Source organism: Stigmatopora argus, chromosome 23 (assembly GCF_051989625.1).
Source record: "Stigmatopora argus isolate UIUO_Sarg chromosome 23, RoL_Sarg_1.0, whole genome shotgun sequence".
NCBI classification, from domain to species: Eukaryota; Metazoa; Chordata; class Actinopteri; order Syngnathiformes; family Syngnathidae; genus Stigmatopora; species Stigmatopora argus.
The window spans coordinates 9,213,589-9,229,770 of record NC_135409.1 but is presented as its reverse complement, the minus strand read 5'-3'; the positions used below and the strand labels follow the sequence as shown (position 1 = coordinate 9,229,770).

General features: G+C 51.1%; 1 protein-coding gene across 3 annotated transcripts in view; it reads right to left on the bottom strand.

The window, feature by feature from the left end:
• gata3 (GATA binding protein 3) overlaps positions 1 to 16,182 on the bottom strand; it is a 68,805-nt gene that overhangs the window by 31,683 nt on the left and 20,940 nt on the right. For all 3 annotated transcript variants that reach the window (XM_077594151.1, XM_077594150.1, XM_077594154.1), the window contains exon 6: positions 245 to 301. In XM_077594151.1, coding sequence (XP_077450277.1) covers positions 245 to 301 — 57 coding nt within the window. The remainder of the gene's footprint in view (positions 1 to 244; positions 302 to 16,182) is intronic.

Genomic DNA, 16,182 nt, shown 5'->3' with positions numbered 1-16,182 from the left:
TCACGATTGGACCGGTCGATCAATACGCCTGGCTTTCGAGACGCGCCTTATTTGGGCGGGTGGTGAGGCACGGTAGTTGTGTATGGCCAACTAGAGGAGGGGAGTGGAAGTACAGCCACCTATTGTTTATGTCCACCAAAGACTCTGGCGTGAAGGTGATCAAATATCCGTCATTTGTCGCAAAGCTACGGTCATCAAAACAGGCCGATTTGAGGGCACAAGCAAGAAAAAAAATGGCATTTACCTGTCTTTCTGGGCGACTCTTATTGTGAAAGGTCTTGACGATGCACAGGAAGTAAGTCTGGAAGAAATGAAAAACAAGCTATTACTGGTTTGCTCATATTCATACCAACAGTTGTCCACACGCTCGCATTGAAAAGGGAAAAAAAGTTGTGGCCGTTTCTTGATGGTTTGTTTTTCTTGCGAACCTTCGAGGCGGCAGAGAGAGAAATTGAAATCAAATTGAGAACGTGTCTGCCAAGCCATAAAAGGGCAAAATGCACATTGGGATAAGTCGCCATCAAGTTCGCTTGGCCCCGAAACCTGGCCAACTGGAAAGACGGCCAATAATTGGTCAAATCCCAGCACCCTCGTAGCCCGTCTTTGGGCAACGATGCAGAAAGCATCATTTTTTTTTTATTTAAAAAGTTCACCTTGACACCCCGCGGACCCCCGAGAAGCAAAAAGGAGAAGATGAGAGGGAGGCGCAAAGCCGTGGCTCCCTCCAAACTTAATTAAAATGTGGAATAAATAAGCAGTACAACAACACCCCAAAAAAAACAAGTTATTGAATGTTGAAGTCTTTGATAGATTTCCACCCCCAACCCAAACCCCCCCGCACCCATATGGGCGAATAATGCAAAGTAAGATTTAATAAGACCTTTTCATGGGGAGACTACAAAGCGCTTATTTGCATGAAAGTGCAAATCAGCGTCACGGCGAAGGCGGCGTCGCCTCTAAGCCGCTTGATGTGCGCTCGCGAGTATTTGGCGACTATTGTTTCATGCCGTCGCTTGACGGGTGTCAAGGTGATTACGCCGCAGATCCGCCGCCATCGGTGGCGGCGACGACGGCGACGACGGCGACGACGGTGGCCGTGGCGAAAAAAAAAAACTCTTGCGACAGCCTCCACAAAAGCCGTCAAATGTTTGTTTCACCGGGAGGGGAAGAAGGATGAGAAGGCTTCCAACACTCTCCAATGCACTTTTGCTCACAGATAGAAAAAGAAAGCCTTGTGTTTCCTAATAAACACCTGAAACTTTGACAGTCAGCCTTCTTAGTGGGGAAAAAAACTATTTGGAAGCAAGACGATGGCGAGATGGACAAAAAGAAAGGCCTGATTTGTCGTTTTGTGCTTCCGGCGCTGTAAAATGAATTCCTATTTGCTTCCAAATGGAGGTCAATTGCGCCGCTCCTTTCATTTCCTTCCAAATACAGTGGTACCTCGAGATACGAGCTTAATCCGTTCCGGAACTGAGCTCGTATGACGAGATTCTCGCAACTCGATGGGCTGTTTGCTGTTGTACTATTCAATTCAAAATATTCCAGAAAATGATGCACACAAATGTCCTCACAATAGGATAACGCACGACCACTTGCCAACGAGAAATAGTCTTGAAAGAACGATCGCGGGAGCTTCTTTCCTTAGAACGAATAACAGGAAATACAATAGTGGAGCTTACCCACGTATTGATTGTGGGTCATGAAGTTTTATTCTGAGAAAGGTTGCCATTGCCTATCGGTTGGTGTTGTGTGCATGAGTATACTTCATTACCCAGAAAGCCCTCTTTTTGCCCGCGCGTTTCCTGGTCTTAGGAGAGACTCGTCTGAATTAATCGTTCCGTGCTCGTAGATATTGTTATACACGAAAGATATGCAAAAAAAGACCTGGCTTGGTCGCATCACGAAATTTTGACCGCATGACGGGCGAATTATTCGATCGAAATTTCCGCCGTAAGACGAGCATTTTGTATGACGAGGTACCACTGTAGTAACTTGACAAACTGCCGGCAACGACAAAAGTTGCTTTCCGACCAGCTTTGACTGGAAAAAGTGGAAAGTACAGTACCCCGAGTCCCATCCGAGAATTTGACAGAAATACTGCATTAGCACACGTCGGTTGTAACAATTATATGTCAGGTAAAAGGCACGCACGCACAGCTCATTAGGGGGGAAAAAAGAAAAAAAAGAAAGTGTTAGGAATGCTGCTGCCATCCGTCAACCCCCGACAAGCGTTTGCCGCGTGATTGACAGTTGCCGAGGACGGAGGTCAAAAAGAAGTTTCGGTCGAATAATTCGCCCGTCATGCCATCAAAATTTCGTGATGCGACCAAGCCAGGTCTTTTTTGCATATCTTTCGTGTATAACAATATTTACTTGTTTTTTCCCACCCGCAATCATGTTCGTCATTTTTCCCGCCGTCTTGGAATCACGCCGCTACTACTAAATCCCGGCGGGGGCTGCCGGGGGTGGGGCGTGGCTTTTGAATTGGCCGATGTCGCGATAAGAACGGCGAGCGAGCGTCGCCGGCCTCTGACGAGGAGCGGGAAGGGAAAAAAAGCGCGATTTACACGTAGATGAATGGCGCTTACAAGATGGAACCGGGGGCGTCTAAATTTCCTATCTGTCATTTTTGCGCCCTTCCTCCATTGGTTGAGGTTTTTCCCAGGCTCCTTCTCGGGCTGGTTGCCTCCGTTCCTTTCCTCCCCCCTCCCTCCCTCCCTCTCTCCCTCCCTCCCTCCCTCCCTAGCCTGCCCCCCCCCCCCCCTCTTCCCTCCCTCCCATTACCCTTGCTGATTGCAATCTTTAAGCGCCATTGGGCCCACTGCTTCTGCACTTTTTAATCTGCCTTTAATCCCATAGATTTTAAATATTCCCCGGCTCCCGGAGACTGCAGGCAATTAACTGCCCTTCTGATGCTCTCCTTATCACTCGCCTCCTTGTATCTCTCTGAAGCAGCCTGGAGACACTGCCAGGCCTGACAAATAATACCCACATTTACGGCGGGGGCCGGAGGGGAACGCGCCGGCGCGCGTCGCCGTCGCCGCCACCACCGCCGCATTCTAAACAGGTATTTGGTAAACATATCATACCGGGGAGGGAATGCGCCCAAAGGCATCACCCCCCGCCCCCCCAGCGGAGACCGAGCAGAGACAAAAGACGCCACGAGGGGCCCGGCCTGCAAACAAATGAGCTTTAATGGCGCCTAAAAGCCAAATATTAGGACGGCGCCCGCGGATAAATGTTTGGAGGGGGAAATACACGGCTCGGGACTTGTCAAGTCGCGAACGGACCAGCGGGGACTCAGATCGGACGTCTATATGCGTCAATGCCACCGAAACCGTGAGGGCTCTTCATTTCTGTCTTTCTTTTCTCCAATATATAAATGAGACTATTTTTGGCTGACTCTGGTGCACTTTGGCCATTTGATCACTACGACTGTAATGCATCTTGCTTTTTCTTGGTCTCTGATTGAAAGAAAAAGCCAAGCGGTTCCAGTGACATTGCAGTATGTCTGGTTGTGTTGAAGAAAAACACAAAGGGATTATTATCAAACTACAGACACTCCCCTACTTACGAACGGGTTAGGTTCCGAGCGATTGTTCATAAGTTGAATTTGTTTGTAAGTTGATTCAGTGCTAGATTTTGTATTATAATTTATGTTTAAGGCCTATATAAGTATATTGAAGGTTTATATAAGTGCATCTGTATGTTTAAGGCTTGTATAAGTAACACGCATTGGTTTGTGCTGAAAAAAACATTTAATAAAATGGAGAGAATATGTACAGTACTACAAATGAAAAAGGTTACAAATGAAAAAGGTTCTTTGCGCACTGAAGATACGTCACGCACTTCCGCAACTTCCGCACTGCAACGAACTGGGCAGAGGAAGGTAGATGCGGGGTGAGCTGAGCTCTCACAGCGCCAGGCGTCGTCGGTGTTAGCGGCGGAAAGAAGCACTACTCGGAAAAAGGCTCACAATACAAAATCGAACTTGGGAACATTTTTCGACATAAACGCAATTTGCAGACATGTTCGTATTTACCGTTGGTCGGACGGAGTCCCTCGACTAAGGAGTGAGGAAGAAACAAGGGCGCGAGGTCACAGAGGAGGAACGTTATCGGCAACGGTCAGATGACGACGCCAATGTTTCCAGACGGACGTTTTGGAGCCTCCGCATTGGATTACGTGCGCGCGTGCCATTAAAATCCCATTCAATTAGAGCCCCGAGATTGCAGAGGCGGCGGCGGCGGCGGTGGCGACGACAGCGGCTAATGGACGAGGTCGTCGAGACTCTGATTGCAAAGGCACACAACGGGATAATTAAAACGGAAAAGTACGCTCTCGCCACACGCCACCTTGCACACGTTTTTTTTCTTATTTCCCCGACAATACGCGGTGGGATTAGAGGCCACCGCCTGTCAATCACGCACACGCCAATGATCTCAAGTTCTTGGCACCTCAGTTGCCAAGTTTACGTTGACGGCAGAGCGCTCCCATTTCAAGTTTGGACCGACACCTTTCTGTGGTTGTATGGCGATTGGTTCGTTGGGAGTTCTGCCACTTGGTACAGACGCTCCCCTACTTACGAACATTCGACTTACGAACAACGCTACATACGAACATTGACCAACAAAATTGCGTTTATGTCGAAAAATGTTCGTAAGTTCGATTACGTATTGCGCGCCTTTTTCCGAGTAGTGCTTCTTTCCGCCGCTAATACCGACCGACGGCTGGCGCTGTGAGAGCTCAGCTCACCCAGCATCCACCTTCTTCTGCCCACTTCGTTGCAAGTGCGTGAACGTATCTCCAGTGCGCAAAGAACCTTTTTCATTTGTATCATTAAATATCTCATGCATCCATTATTGAATATGGTTGGTGAAAAGCGAAAGGCTTCTATTGAGGGAGGTGCAAGGAAGAGGCAAGCCATTTCATTTGAAACGAGTGGCAATAATAACAAAGCTTGATGCGCGTGAGAAAGTGGTGAGCGTTGCACGGTCATACAACTTGAATCGTTCGACCGTCAGTACCATTTCTAAACATAAAGATGGAGCAGCAGGACCCAAATATTGAACGTTGCAAAAAGTTTGCAAATGAATTGAATGATGCCATACAGTGCTACCGCATCATTTATGATGAAAAAAAGAAAACTGCAATCGTCATTAGATAGCTTCTTTCGGCCACTTTCTAGTAAATCTCTCTCTCTCTCTCTGTGTCTCTCTCTAATGTATGTATACAGTACTGTATGTATTCTCTCCATTTCATTAAATGTTTTTTCAGTACAAACCAGTGCGTGTTACTTATACAAGCCTTAAACATACAAATGCACTTATATAAACCTTCAATATACTTATATAGGCCTTAAAGATAAATTATAATACAAAATATAGCAACTTACGAACAAATTCAACTTATGAACAATCGCTCGGAACCTAACTCGTTCGTAAGTAGGGGAGCGTCTGTACTTGGTCCTCAAATGTCAAATTCCGAGCAACACTGGAAAAAAATCACCTGATGTCAGAGGGCGCCCAAGGAGGGGCGGATGGCGAGGGCCACCGAGCCCGCACGGCCCTCCGAACTCTGTTGCCATCTACCCCCCCTCTACGCACGCCGGCGCGAATCCCCCTCCCCTGGTTTCCGTGGCGACCGCTAAGCCCGAAGTGACGGTAAAGCTGGTGCGCCACTGAGCCCAGGGCAGGATTTGTGACAGAGAAATCACATCAGCCTATGCTGATTAACAATTCCATTCCACTCTGAGATTTAGAAGGGGTGGGGGGGTTGTAGAAAAAAAGAAAAAAAAAACTATCTTACATTTGGCTTTTTAATAGGAACGATCGCTATCTCAAATTGAGTCCCTGCAAACTTTAATAAAGGCTACAGGGTTGAGTGGCATTTTGCATGCTGATTTAGGCCCGATTGGCGGCTTTTGATGAAGGGGGGGGTGTGAGGGGGGTGCTGGGGGTGGCTGGCGCTGTGTAAAGCGGTGCTCCCAGCGCTTTTCCACATCGCCGCTTCAAATGCGCCCGGATAAGAACATGAAAAAAAATAAAATATAGCACTTCCATCTGCAATCTCCGGATTTCTCTCGCCGGCTGCCGCAGCGGCGACACAAATGATTGACTGCTGAATATGAATAAATGCAATAGAACGAAGAATCCGCAAAGAGAGAGAGAGAGAGAGAGCGAGAGGATAAAAGGAGTCCTCTGCTGGACTTTTTCCTCTGGAGGTGAGACGTAAAATAGGCAAGAAGAAAGAAAGGAAGGCAGAATGGTATTAGTGTCCAATATTCAGCCGGCACAGAAAGGGCCGCGGGCGCTAGCGCGTGCGTCTTTGGGCCCAAAAAAAAACACATAAGAAAGAAGAAAAAGGAAACACTTATCCTCTCGGCAGAACGCCCCCCCCCCAGCCCCGCAAATCTACATCGGCATTAAAACCATTTCTAGCCAGAGTTCAGCTTAATGGGATGATCAGATGTATTTGTAAAGACACGGGCTAATCCCAAATGCTTGATGGGGGCACGCGCATTTCAAACATTTTCCTGCCGTTGGAGAGAGGGAGGGCTTAGATGGAGATGAAAAAGGCTGGCGCGCGCTCGCCAGCTGGACGGACGGCGTCCAAAAGGGACGGCCGCCGGACCCCGGCGCCCCGGCGCCGAATCCCCGGTCTTACCGCCGGCTCCCTCAGGTGGCGCCCACGCCCGCCAGAGCCAGAAGAAAGGGGAGACGGCGCCGGGGGGAAGAAAATATGAAAATGAGAAGCAAAGCGCAAGGTCCCGGCGCCGAGCCGAAGGTCGGCCCGCCAGAGCGATAAGATGCTATAAGATGCTATCCCGTGCCCTCTAAGCACTCCAAAGCCACTTTAGGAGATGACTGCGGCCATTAGCGGCAAAAGTAAAAGATAGCAGATTAATAGCGAGCCAGCCGGCGCTCTCGGGGGTATCGATTTCAAGAGCCTAACCCCCTTGGTCGGTATTGACGGCGCGATGCGGCCCGTGGCTTTGGTGGCCTCCCGCTCGCTCGCTCGCTCGCCGCCGCCGCCGCCGCCTTGGCTATCTTTGCTTCCGCAGGCCCATCCTTTAAGAGCCCCGCTCTTATCTCCTGATGTTATTCAATTGTTGCGGGGACAATCTGGGCCATTAGTCCACCACGTTAAATAATGCATCCGCCTTATCTCTTCCCGTACGTGCGTGCCCGTGTGCGTGGGTGCGTGCGTGCGTCTCCGCGTGCATGTTATTAACGATATTAGTCGCCAAGCGGCGAAAAAAAAGTCCACCCGTTCTCTCTCACTCTGCTTTTATTAGCAAGGACAACAAGAAGCGGAAACGCCAGATAAAAATGTATCCGCAGGTCCCATCGATACCGAGGCGGCGAGCTTAGGCCGTGGTGGTGTTGCTATGAGACCGGGGAGGGAGGGAAGGCTTCTTCTGCCCACTTCGTTGCAATGCGGAAGTGCGTCAACGTATCTCCGGTGCGCAAGGAACCTTTTCATTTTTATCATTAAATATCTCGTGCATCCATTATTCAATATGGTTGGTGAAAAGCAAAAGGCTTCTATTGAGGGAGGTGCAAGGAAGAGGCAAGCCATTTCATTTGAAATGAGTGGTGGGGTGGGGGGTATTCGTTGCCCGCCGTTGGCCTTCGACGAGTGCCTATGCCGGGAGCTAAAGAGAGAGAGAAGGTAGCCGTGTCTTCAGTCGCAGATTTACACGGGCCGTTGCGCTGGCGCTTATCGCTGGCGTTAGTGAGTGCTGTTAAAAATTCTGCTTGGATTTCACAAAATCTAATTGCGCCAAGTAATGATAGCCATTCCTCCAGGCCACATAAAAAAAGGTTCCAGTCGTAAGTGGCTATCTTTATTGCACGCAGGCGCCCCATCGTCGCCCGTTGGGTCCTTTTTGCCGGGTGGTTATTTTCCGGCTTTCGCGTCTTCAGCGGCCACCGAGGACGCCGTTTCCGACGTTGGCAGTTTGGAAAAATGCCAGCCGTGTTTCACGCGAGCCGCACTCAGTGAGAAAACGTCTTTTGACGACTGTACTTTGAAAGCTACCATTCTCAAGGACCGCACGAAAGATGTCTTACGACGCGCTCCCCGTCTGGGCGAGCCGAGCGAGCCACGCGCTTCTGACGTGGCGTACTACATTTGGGGGGTTAGGGGGGGGGCGCCCGCCGTTAAAGAGGATTGCCAAGGCGTGGGCAAGTTTCCCGGGGTACGGGGAAGATGGCTTCCACAGCCCGGCTGACATTTCGGCGCCGGCTCCGGGCGAACAAAGCGGCGTCTCCAAAAGGGAGTCCCCGAGGTTTCCCCGCCCGCCACTTTCCCGGCGGGCCGGTTATCTAGGCCGGCCCGTCGCGCTCCGGCCCGCCGGGCCCCTCGGAAATCAATCGGAGGGCCCGAGCGGGAGCCGGCGCTAATCCGAGCGGCGCGCGGCGTAATCGCGCGGCTAATTCGCAGGCGGACGGCGGCGAGGCAATCCGTGACGGACGTTTTTTGTGCGGCTAAGAACGAGCTCCCCCCCGTCGGGCGCCCGTCGGGTGCCCGGCCCGGCCCGAGATGTGACGGGAATAGATGCCAGGGCGAGGAAAAAGATCGGGAGCCCGACGGACCAAAGGCTCCTTCCTCGTCCATTTGGATAAGAAAGCTCCGCCCACCCGCCCGCGTACACCTTTTCTCTCAAGGCCGCCATCCGAGACGCCTCCGGAGACGGCAAACGCGCCACGTCTCGGCTCATCGGACCAAGTCATTACGTCGGGAATTAACTCCTGCTTTGGTTTGAAAGCAAGAAAGGAGGAAGTGCGCTTTGGCGCCTGACCTCGACCAAATGTCTTGACGGGGCCAAAATATTGGCGGGCCGGGGGTTGCTATAGTCCGGGGTTATGGCTTCTTTGCCAATTTGAGTCGCGGCTATCGAGCCACGTTCACTTTGACGGAAGTATTCCCAGCCGAGCCTTCCTGCTTCAAACCCATCGGATTGGTCAATAACTCAAAACAAAATCTAGTAATGCAGACGCTCCCCTACTTACGAACATTCAAGTTACGAACAACGGTACATACGAACATGTCTGCAAATTGCGAATGCGGAAGTGCGTGAACGTATCTCCAGTGCGCAAAGAAACTTTTTCATTTTTATCATTAAATATCTCGTGCATCCATTATTCAATATGGTTGGTGAAAAGCAAAAGGCTTCTATTGAGGGAGGTGCAAGGAAGAGGCAAGCCATTTCATTTGAAATGAGTGGCAATAATAACGAAGCTTGATGCGCGTTGCACGTGAATACAACTTGATTCGTTCGACCGTCAGTACCATTTATAAACATAAAGATGGAGCAGCAGGACCCAAATATTGAACGTTGCACAAAGTTTGCAAATCAATTGAATGATGCCATACAGTGCTACCGCATCATTTATGATGAAAAAAAGAAAACTGCAATCGTCACTAGATAGCTTCTTCCGGCCAGTTTCTAGTAAATCTCTCTCTCTCTAATGTATGTATACAGTACTGTATGTATTCTCTCCATGTTATTAAATGTTTTTTTCAGTACAAACCAATGTGTGTTACTTATACAAGCCTTAAACATACAAATGCACGTATATAAACCTTCAATATACTTATATAGGCCTTAAACATAAATTATAATACAAAATGTAGCACTGAGCAACTTACGAACAAATTCAACTTATGAACAATCGCTCGGAACCTAACTCGTTCGTAAGTAGGGGAGCGTCTGTATTTAAGTGTGGTGGCCAAGCTGAGGAAGCCAGGGAGGTTCGGTTTGCGTGGGCGTTAGGGGGGGGAGCCGGGCAAAATTAAGCCGGCCGCCTGACGTTTTGCCAACATTCAACACATACACAAAGACGGAAAAAAAAGTCTTTTGTCCACGCCTGCCTCTCATTTCCTTTTAATCCTGCAGCCCCAATCAAAGTGTGTGTGTGTGTATTTCTTGCAGACAATCATAATGCGTCTGCGTGTGTCACGAGTCAGCGAGGATATGCAAGCAAGTGAGAAAGGCACACTTGTGAGATTAGTGCCGCCACAAAATTGGCCGGCGTCCGCGCACGGACCAGCGCGAGCGCGAGCGCACCCACGCGCGCGCCAATAACGCTAAGCGCGTCTTTCGTGATTTATGTTGCTTTTTGCTTGGGAATCTCCCGGCCATCCATGTTTGGCCACGTACTAAAAGGCTTTGTCGGTCGGGAGTCTGCTCGTCAAAGGGCCAACCAAATAAAAGCAAGTGCTTGATGGACGTGACCAGCGAGCGAGCGAGCACAGACTTTGACTGAAAGAAAAGAGCGACGTGCGGTAGAGCAGGGCCAGGCAACCTATGGCTCGGGAGCCACACGTGGCATCCTAAAAAGAATCGACAGACGCTTTGGACTTTAAAAGTGGTGAAACGTGGAGAAGAAGGCACGCGTTTTCATTTGAAATTGTGAGTGTGGCTCTCCAGGAATTAAGATGGGAAACTTCTTTATGGCCGAGCCCCGCTTTGGAGCTTCCCAGCTCCTTGACAAAGGCTCAGCGGCTAAATGCGGCGGCGGCGGCCCCCCCGAGCCCCCACTCGGGGCTCACCTCGGGGCCCCGACCGAGCTCGTCACGGTCTGCCCATCCCGCCAATCTCTATCTGGACCAGCAGCAGAAATGCGGGGAAATAAGATGCCTTCTTTTTTTTTTCTCTTCCTGGGACGCGATGAGACGGCGCCCGTTGGCAAGTGTGTCTCTCTGCCTTTTAATTGGCCCAGAAACGAGCTGGCCGACGGGGATCCCGGTGCGAGGCGCCGATAAGGACCCCGTCAGGGGCAGCGGGGATTCTGTTGGGCCGACCGATAGAATCTGGGGGGGCGTTCTATGTCATAAACGGGGCGTATTGAACAGGCTTGAGAAGGGCAAGGGACGCGGGAGATGAAAGACAAACGCACGACGACGTGTTCAGTGACGCGTGGCTCTTTTCGGGCTTCCGCCACGACGGGAAACGAGTAGCCGACCCATCCATTTGAAGTGGGAGGGCGGCAGCGAGCGAAGGAAGCGGCGTCCGTTCAAAGATGTTTAAGAGCGGACACATTTTTTGCAGTTTTTCCTTCCCCCCAGCGTCTCGCCGGTTATCTGCGGCGTCATCTGCGGCCATGACGGATGCCCGCGCGCGTAATGCGGGCCGCAGCTGGCCATTAGTCAATGACCAAATCCAATCGTCACAATTAGGAGAAGCCATAACGATTAACGGCGCATTTCCTCTTTTAATTCAGCCTTGATGATTTTTGCGGAGGGGCCTAACTTCCTTATCTACCCCGAGCGGTCTCCTTTCCCAAGCTTCGTGTTCCAACTTTCCCTGGCTTTCAAAAAAAAAAAAAAAAAAAAAACTCAAGTAGATCTCATTAGGCCGGTCATCGCATTACAACTCTCCGGTTGTGGTTGTGGCCCGGTCGGAGCGCTGATCCGGGCCAGCCGCTGAGGAATCTGATAGGGATAAACCAATTTGCGGCGCACGCCAACATCCCGGCGAGCGCGCGAGAACCCCGGCGAGCGGCCCCCGCAGCTCTCGTGGCTCATTTCAGACCACGGTCGGAGAGGCCGGCAATGAACTTTTAATTAGGTGGGCTAATTGTTGCCGGCCAGGAAGTATCAGACGCCAGGATGATTGTTCTCTGGCCCGCGGACGAGGAGGAGGAGATCAGACCTAATTATTGGAGGTCGGGGGGGGCTTCTACAGTGCCTAAACCCATCCAACCACCCACGCACGCTTCCCACACAAATGAACGCCGACTTTAACCCTGAGCCACCTCTGAAACTTTTCCCTACTTTCAGTTTCACATCCATGGCTGGATGGCACGAGAGAGCGTCGAGGCCGGCCGGCCGGCCGGCCGAGGCTGGGCGACGCCGTCCTTTGGGTGTGGCTTTTTCTTTCAGCACAGACACAAAGTTGAACCCACGGGGGTTGGGCAAGAGAAGCACCTACCGCCAATCCCCGATTGCACTGCAAGGAAACTCGTTTTGGAGAAAAGCTTCTTTCGGCCACTTTCTAGTAAATCTCTCTCTCTCTAATGTATGTATACAGTACTGTATGTATTCTCGTTGAATGTTGGTAAGTAGGGGAGCGTCTGTATATGGCGGCCTGAAAAGGGAACACGGCCTCGGCAAATAACTTCCTAATAGCGCCTTTGTGCACCTGAGCGCAAGCGGCAACTTCTCCTCCTCCTCTTCGAGTGGCGCGTGGGCCCAAAAGTGGCCGACCGCGAGCGACGCCTTCGCCGCGCAGCTGTCAGTTGGCGGTGTCGTTTCCCACAGGCGGGCGGGTGGGCGCAGGTGCGCCCGCCCGCCACCAAATAACCGACAGTGAGTCTGGCTCGGCGTCGTCGTGGCGACAAACGCAAAGCGAGGCTTCTTGGTACCTATCTAAGAGCGACCGGAAGGCTAGAAATGAGAAGCATTTTGAAGCGAGCGAAGCTCTCGACTATTACGCATTTGGACGAGGGGGCATTTATTAATGACGGCAGACGCGTGCGTGTGTCAGCCAACCCTTCCTTGGCTTTTGGCGACGGTCCATTTCCCAGAGCGTCTTTCATCAGTCTCCATTACCTGGCGCTCGACGCCCCCGTGCTTTCTTCCGCCGTCGCCGTGCAAATTGGCCGCCGCGCCGAGACGCCAAAGCCCAGCGCAAAGCGGGGGAAGGCGTCGGCCTAATGGCTTCATTTTCTCTTTCATGTGGAAAGCGGCGAACGAATGGGGGGGGGGGGGCTTCCAATCCAATCTACTTCCTCTGAGCCCAAATCAGATTGGAAGCCCGTTTCCAAATGCCGGCCGGGGCCACGTCTCCGTTCCTCCGGCCCTTTGCCACGGACCATATCCAAGCACGTCCTATCGGAGGGATTCCGTTTGCAATCGTTTGGATGACGTGCAAAAAAAAAAAAAACGTGTAGACCCGTATTTTTCGGACTATAAGTCGCACCAGGCAAAAAGCCACACGATGAAGAGGAAAAAGTGGCTTTTTTGGGAGGGCCATTTTGGATTAGATCAGAAACCAAGTTTTTTTTCTTCCAAAAGATAACCACAGATTGAGAAACAAACAAACGACATAACGGGCGGAAATGAAAGCAAGAGTTTAGTCCAGGGTTGGGCAAACTTTTCGGCCCCCCGGGGGCCACATTGACTTTAAAAATTTGACAGGCGGGCCGGGTCAGCACAAGATACGATACATATAAAAACTGCATAGTGGGTAGCTTTAAGATGGCGGGCCTCTAAAAATAGGCCCGGTGGTTGAGAGCAGCTTGACGCACGTTTGCAAAAATACAGCAAGCGCGCCCACGCAGCCAGCGTCGACCGACGGATGCGCGGCACGAGCAAAAACGCCTCAAAGCCACCCGAGAGCCAAAACGACTCGACTCCAAGCGACGGCGCGACGGCGGAAACTCCACAGCCAGACCCCGTTTCCCACATTGGCTCCCCAGCCACCCACGCGTGGGCGTCGTTTGCCCCCTCGCGTGAGTGAGAGCCGGGAGAAGGCGGGGCCAAACTTCCAGTCCACAATCGGATGATGTCACACAGCGCAAGCGTGTTGACTGAAAACACACCAGACTCAAAGACAACATACCGGAATGATCCGTGTACACAAGCTGACGCGTCGGACAAAAGCCGCTTGTTTTAGTTTACTTTCATTTAAGACACGCATTCATTCACTCATAAGCAATGGTGGCGCCCGGCCCGGCCCGGCCGCTAGACGCCACGGAAACATGACCGTTCTGTGGCCAAAGTAGCACATACAAATCAGTCAATAATACATCTAGCCACATATGAGACACATTTTCTGGGTAAAAATACCAACCATAACCGAACAAGCCCAGTTCCAATGCAACCACTCTTTTTAACAAAATTTCCCCCATTTTGGGAACTATTTCTGGGTAAACGGCACCCCAGAACCTCCCTGGAAGACTAATTTTACACAAAATGGTCAATAGTACATCTACCCACATATGGCCAATCTTTTGCCAATGAGCTCGGTGGGCCTGGGAAGGGAAAAAGCTGCTTTGGTCAGGGGGTGCCATTTCAGTTTTTTTTTTCCACGTTCAAAACCTAGGATTGCATCGATTTTGGGGAAAAGGGTCACCGTTGGGGGGGGAGAAGCCATCATATCATCCCCATCCCTCCCTCCCTCCCTCGCGTGTTTCTTCTTGGGAACGTCACTCCGTCTGCCAAAAGCTGCCTTTCACAAGGTGCCAAGGTGGGAAAGTGCTTGAAAGAGCCCACGTGCGTTTTAGCTGAGACAGCACAGCCCGCACGCTTTGGAGTGTCAACACGGCCTCCGGGGTGAGAAAATGTCCGCGCCGTCTTTCAGTGTTTTGGTTCTCACGACAGGCGTGCGGGAATACGTGTTCTCGTCCGTCCACGTCGGCCTTTAGCCATTCTTCCTCTTATGGTTCCTCACGCCAGCTCACCGGCTTCCGTTCGCACATTTTAGCCATGGGAGAGCGGCCACGTCGCGGCAGGGATCGCCGAGGGCCGGGAAAAGTTGCTTGGATGCCGAGGCTGAAAAGGTCCACCAATTTGTGCCGGCGTCGAATCCAGAAAATGCGCCGCCGTTAACGCCGATACTCCTCCTATCCATTTGAACTGGGAGGGAGGGAGGGAGGGTGGCAGCCTCAAAGATCAAACTAGTACAGACGCTCCCCTACTTACCAACATACGACTTACGAACAACGGTACATACGAACATGTCTGCAAATTGCGTTTATGTCGAAAAATGTTTTTAAATTCAATTGTGTTTGTTGCAGTGCATAAGTTGCAGTTTAAGAAAACTGTGCAATCGGCGTTAGATCGCTTCTTTCGGCCACTTTCTAATACATAAATCTCTCTCTCTCTCTCTCTCTCTCTCTCTCTCTCTATACAGTACTGTACATATTCTCTCCATTTCATTAAATGTTTTTTTTCAGTACAAACCAATGCGTGTTACTTATACAAGCCTTAAACATACAAACGCACTTATTAAAACCTTCAATATACTTATATAGGCCTTAAACATAAATGATAATACAAAATATAGCACCGAATCAACTTACAAACAAATTCAACTTATGAACAATCGCTCGGAACCTAACTTGTTCGTAAGTAGGGGAGCGTCTGTAGTGATAAAGTCCTTGAAGACTTTTACTCAGTGGATAAGAAGGGCGATGGCGATGGCGTCACGTGACATGACATGATGCGCCCCTCCCTTTCCTGTACTCCCTGCCTGGAGTTCTCGGCTAGAAAGAGTACAAAAAAGATGGCAACGGAGCATTTGTGACAGGACGCCGCGTGGAAAGGCGGCCCAAAGCTTTGGATCTTTTCACTCGAGTGAGGCGCAAGAATGTCTTTGATTAAGACGCGTGCACCCACCCCGGGCCGCGGCAACACGTGCACTGATTACAGGGGACGTTAGGCCCCCCAGGGCCAGCCCGCACGCGCACACACACACACACACACACACACACACACACACACACACACACACACCGCTGCTATTTAAAGACATTTGCATTGCAAAGGGCCGTTCCGTTTGTTTAATCCCGCGGGGAGCCCACAAAAGACGGCCGGCCGAGAGAAAGTTTCTTCCTTGCGGCGACGCCAGGTGAGACGGGGTCGTCGAGTCCACGTCACGGCGGACATTTCAACTCGAGCTATCCGTACGTACGAGACGCTAACCATCCTTGAATGAATGAACTGAGTGATTGAAACTGCAACCACAAAAGTCAAGTGCAAAAAATGTTGAAAGCCACAGAAAGAGCGCCGGCGGTACTCGGATGATTCGCCTAAAGACGTTTCAGCGACGGACGTTTGACAGATGGACAGGTCGCCGAATGGACGTTTCGCCGAAACACAGCTCCGGATCGATGAAGCAATCCGTCTTTCTTGCGCAACGCTCCACGGGGGCCGCGAAGGCCACTTAAACACACACTTTAACGCACAATTAGCGTCGTAAAGGCCGCACGGAACAGACGTGAGGCGGGGGGGCGGGGCTTCGGGTGTTCCGAGGAGGGGCAATAAAAAAAGAAAAAAGAAATGAAAACAAAAGCCACGATCGGGCCTGTAAAAAGACTACGATGGAGGAGGGAGCGCCCTAATTAGAGAGGGGGGGCGCAACAGATGGGGAAGAGGCCGTCCGGCCCGCCCGGCGAAATGCGCAGGAACGTCACCGGGGGGCGTGTGTGTGCGTGATAAGCACAT